Source organism: Penaeus monodon, chromosome 16 (assembly GCF_015228065.2).
Source record: "Penaeus monodon isolate SGIC_2016 chromosome 16, NSTDA_Pmon_1, whole genome shotgun sequence".
NCBI classification, from domain to species: domain Eukaryota; kingdom Metazoa; phylum Arthropoda; class Malacostraca; order Decapoda; family Penaeidae; genus Penaeus; species Penaeus monodon.
Genome location: NC_051401.1, coordinates 25,336,933 through 25,341,856, shown reverse-complemented (window position 1 = coordinate 25,341,856; position 4,924 = coordinate 25,336,933). Strand labels below are relative to the sequence as shown.

Below are 4,924 nucleotides of genomic sequence, written 5' to 3'. Positions count from 1 at the left end.
TGTGTGTAGATATACATATACATATATGTATAATATGCATACATATATATAGATATATATGTGTGTGTTTGTGTGTGTGTGTGTGTGTGTGTGCATATATATGTATGCTTATATGTATATATATATATATATATATATATATATATATATATATATATATATATATATATACATACATACATTTTATATATATATATAAATGTTTATAGTTATGTATATATATATATACTTTTTTTTTCTTGGTGCCATCACCGATGCGGTGTTTGACGAACTTCTTGATACCATGTTGATATCATGGTTGCCTCGGGGGTAGCTGGCCAGTGATCCTTCCCCAGGGGAGTAGTAGTTTAGGTAATCACTGCTGGTGGTTCCCATCTCACCATATCTACGATAGACTCACCCACTACCGTATCTATGTTTGATTTACCTAACTTCAGCAAATTCGTGCGTGTGCTCATGAGAGAGAGACAGAGACATAGAGAGAGAAAGGGAGAGATAATGAAAGAGAGAGAGAGTGAGAGAGAGAGAGAGAGAGAGAGAGAGAGGCAGAGAGTGAGAGAGAGAGAGAGTATAATGGTCTCTAATTTGAATTATACTAGAATACCACTATATTAACTGGCAGGTCCAGAGGAAAACTCAGCGTCTGATTCTCAGCTTTATTGAAAGAACAGACACACGGAGGCGGCGTCAGCTCCTACGGGCTAAGGGAGAAGGTGCTCATGGTTCAAGGAACGGACTCGGACTGAGTCCTTTAGGTATTTCTGGGTCGTCGCTTCCACCCTAGGGGGTGGGGACACAGCTGTTACCCTCGGCTACCCCTCCAAGCGTTTCTTGTTATCGCCGAAGGTGAGGTCATGACCCAGGCGGTCAACAGCCACCCGGCCGGTCTCTTGATTAATGGATGTCACACTGGCTCAGGCAGATTCCACTATTAATAGATGTCACACCACTCTCCCTATTATAATGGCTTTGCAGGGGTAGTGATACTGGTATATCGGGGTGACTCTATATTACTAAGAGTTGACACACAGTACGGGAACACACGAGACTATGTCTGGTGGGTAAGGCGGCTCCCGTGTCAGGTCAGCCTGCCTGGAGGGGGAGGGCTAGGCCAACCTTACCACGTCGGGTGCTGGTCACAAACTGAAAGGTCAAACGAGATCAGATATAATTGTCATCTACGCCTTCGCTGAGTGAATGGTTCCTATTTGGGACTTGGATCCACGTGGTAAACAGCCACGTGGTCCACTGATAACAGAAATAGACTTATGTATATGCTATATTGCTCGACCACCTACTCTTCTTCCTAGTCCTCGGTGTAATCTGTCCATCCTCGATGTCCACATGTCCTCGAAAGTCTCGCACAGGTCCTACTTGACTTCGGATTCATCTAGACTTTCTCGTATTCCTCGTCCAGGCCTAACTCGGCGGCGTCCTCGTCCACACGTCCTCACAGATATCGTCTGCAGCAGGGTCCTCCTTCGGTGCCGTGTCGGTTATCGTTGGTCCGACTGCAATATATAGTCAGGGAACCAGATCATACACATAAAGGCCAGATAGTAAGAGAAAAAGAAAGCAACAGAGAATAGGGGGTGTTAATTACCCCTAGCCGGTAATTTATATCAATTTGCAGTGTTTAATTTTTTTTTTTTTTTTTTACTTTTTTTTTTTTTTTTTTTTTTTGTGTTTTATTTTCACAAAGAAAAAGAAAAAAATAGGAAAGGGAGACGACAGTAGCGATCCGCATGGACCTGGCTTGAACTACCAACTGTCTCTGATAGATATGAGAGTAGATAAGGGAAATGACAATAAATTCTGCAAGGATTTACTTGAACCACTGTCGTCACACAGAGAAGAAATAATTGTAATTTGTACATCATGTACAAATCATTTGTCACGACTGACAAAATCGCGGGCTAAAGAGGTACATCATAGATCTTTACGCCAGCACTAAGACAGCAGCAAACCCTGTTAATGAAAAGGTTTCAGTGTCTTTTGTTCTGCGTGGATGAGTGACATGAGTGTGTGTGTGTATGCGTGTGTGAATGACAGCTAGCGTGAATGAGAGGGAAAGCGAGAATGACCTCACACAGAGAATGAATCATAAACACGAATATTAACGTTCACTATAACAAAACTGAAGTAAATTAGCAATGCTAGCTATATAAAATTATTTCAACTACCACACTGAATTCAACATTTAATGATATGCAAGAGAATGTACGCATGAATGAATGGTGACATGAAAAAATATTCACAAGCTATTTAGCAAGCATATCTTCTCAGGCCAGAAATCTGAATTGCCGAGGTACATGTCTAGGTATGCATGTTAGATTTCATCGACGGTGGGATCCTATACCCAAAATGCCGTACATCAGGGTGTCAAATTCATTTTAGGCCGCATAGGGGAAAATCTATTCCCAAGTGAGCCGGACCGGTAAAATCATGGCATACCTTAAGAATAATGACAACTTCAGATGTGTTTCCTTTGTTTTACTTTGGTACAATCTGAACACATCACAAATAATGCTCTTTACAAAACACTTCAAATTAGTTGAAAATTCTGAGGAAAAAATTGGTGCAATTTTAAGAAAAATTCCTCAGAAATTGGAATTTACACTTCATCTCAGTGCATCTACAAAGGCATACAACTTTAAGTCACAGCCTATCTGGGATTGAACAAAATACTCTCCTAGATATCAAATACCTCATTTGTCATTTCCACATCTTAATCCTGAGCTAACTCACCACACCATACATTCTGAGGTAAAAACTATTCAAAAGGGTTGAGTTACTCCCTGCCTTGTAGGCTACACTATTTATTGATAGAATTATAAAAGCTGTGCAGTGCATGAACAATTTCAACAAACCAAACTTATGAACTGAAGTGACTGACATTTTTACAGTAAATCACATTGTTCACTTTCTTTAAATATCCACAGAAGGCATTTATTTTCACGGAACTTTATCAGGGTGCATAAGTCTCTCATGAAGCATTTTAAGTGGGATTACCCACTGTTTATTTTACTCCTGAAACCTGGCATCTTTTAGCTGTCACAAGTGCATCAATATTAGGCATCACATCTTGAGTGGCAGTCAGTTTCAGGATGTCATTCAAGTGCTTGTGCGTAAGTCTTGAGCACAGCTTTGTTTTGTTGATGTTCATTACAGAGAATACTTGCTCTGTGGTTCCAAACATGCACAACACTTTTGCAGCAAGGGCTGTCAAGTTGGGGTAACCTGGCAAGAGATGTTGGTAAAACGTGTCCAAGCCAGCTGTGGCAAACTTGCCCTTCAAATCTGAGTCACACTGCAAGTCTATTATTTCTAGTTGGATGTTGATGGGCAGATAAGAGGCACTCACGCTGAATAGCGAGCAAAAAACTTTGAAGTCTTTCTCCAGTTCACCAAAAATCTGAAAACGTTGCTCAAACTCCCGCAATAGTCCCGTTATTTTATCTTTAAACCGCCTCATGTCTGCAGCATGTTGGGTCGCACACACATCTTTCAGACAAGGAAAGTGAGCAGCATCACCACCCGCGAGTTGTGTTTCCCATAATAACAGCTTCAATTTGAACGCACATATGCTGTCATAGTACTGCATGACAACTTTGCTGCGCCCTTGCAGCATTTTGTTCAAGTTATTCAGGTGTTCTGTAACATCCACCATAAATGCAAGGTCCTGCATCCATTCTGTTGACTTAAATTCTAACACTGGTTTGCCCTTTTTTTCCATGAACTATTTAATTTCCCCACTTAAATCAAAGAAGCGCCTCAGCACAGCACATTGACTTAACCATCTTACCTCGGTGTGGTATGGCAGGCCATAGTTTGGTCTTTCTCTCTGAGAAGGCTGTCAAACTGACGATGATTCAGGCCTCTGGATTGGATGAAATTTACGGTTCGGACGACCACCTCCATGACATTATTCATTTTCAATGACTTGCAACACAATTCCTCCTGATGCAAAATACAATGAAAAGTCCAAAAATCACGTCTTCCATTTGCAGCCTGCACTTTCTCTCTGAATTTTGTCCCAACACCTGCTTTTCTCCCGGTCATTGAAGGTGCACCATCTGTAGCCAGGCTGACAGCGCGAGACCAGTCCACTCCAACCCTGTCCAACGCTCCGACGAGGACGGTGACAATATCAGCTGCTGTTGTGGTGTCCGTTATTGGCACCAACTCCACGAACTCCTCGGTGACAGTCAAAGTGTCATCAACTCCGCGGATGAATATCACCAGTTGCGCAACATCTGTAATCTCTGTGCTTTCATCGATTGCAACTGAAAACGCAATAAATTACTTTACTTTGCGCTTCAATTGGCTGTCCAAATCCTCCGCAAGATCAGAAATCCTGTCTGCAACTGTGTTTCTTGTCAGGCTGATATTTGCAAAAGCCTGATGCTTTTCAGGGCACACAGTCTCTGCAGCCTTCAGCATGTATGTCTTCACAAATTCACCCTCACTAAATGGTTTTGAAGCCAGTCCAATTTTATTAGCAATAAGGTAGCTGGCTTTCACTGCAGCATCACTTATTTCTCGGCTACGAGAAAACACAAACTGCTGCTTCTTCAGAGCCGTCAAAAGTTCATTTACCTTCTCGTCTCTGCTGTCCTTGCAAGTTTTTGTATTTTTCGGCATGAAGAGTCTCATAGTGGCGCCGAAGGTTATATTCTTTCAGCTCTGAAACCTGCTGTGAAGATACCAAACACACAGGTTTCCCATTCACTTCTGTGAATAAATAGGATGATGACCTTTTTTCTTGGAAAACTCTACATTCTGTGTCCACTTTTCTCTATTTTGACAGAGACATTTTGGGGCAATAAGGGTGTCAAAGTGTGTAATGTTCAAAGTAGAACACGTATGGCAGCTAGCTCCAGGCCAGCTGTCAGTCCTACTTGCTCGGCCCCGGTATAAACAG

The 4,924-nt window shown here is 41.8% G+C and overlaps 2 protein-coding genes across 2 annotated transcripts; both read right to left on the bottom strand.

The window, feature by feature from the left end:
* Positions 1–3,019: 3,019 nt before the first annotated feature.
* On the bottom strand, positions 3,020–3,736 carry LOC119582993 (general transcription factor II-I repeat domain-containing protein 2-like). Its single transcript, XM_037931506.1, has one exon. The coding sequence runs from the start codon at positions 3,734–3,736 to the stop codon at positions 3,020–3,022; it is 717 nt and encodes a 238-aa protein (XP_037787434.1).
* Positions 3,737–3,801: 65 nt separating this feature from the next.
* On the bottom strand, positions 3,802–4,644 carry LOC119582992 (general transcription factor II-I repeat domain-containing protein 2-like). Its single transcript, XM_037931505.1, has 2 exons — positions 4,317–4,644; positions 3,802–4,286 (listed from the first exon to the last, which is right to left on the bottom strand). Exons 1-2 carry the CDS (start codon positions 4,642–4,644, stop codon positions 3,802–3,804), a joined length of 813 nt encoding a protein of 270 aa, XP_037787433.1.
* Positions 4,645–4,924: the final 280 nt, after the last annotated feature.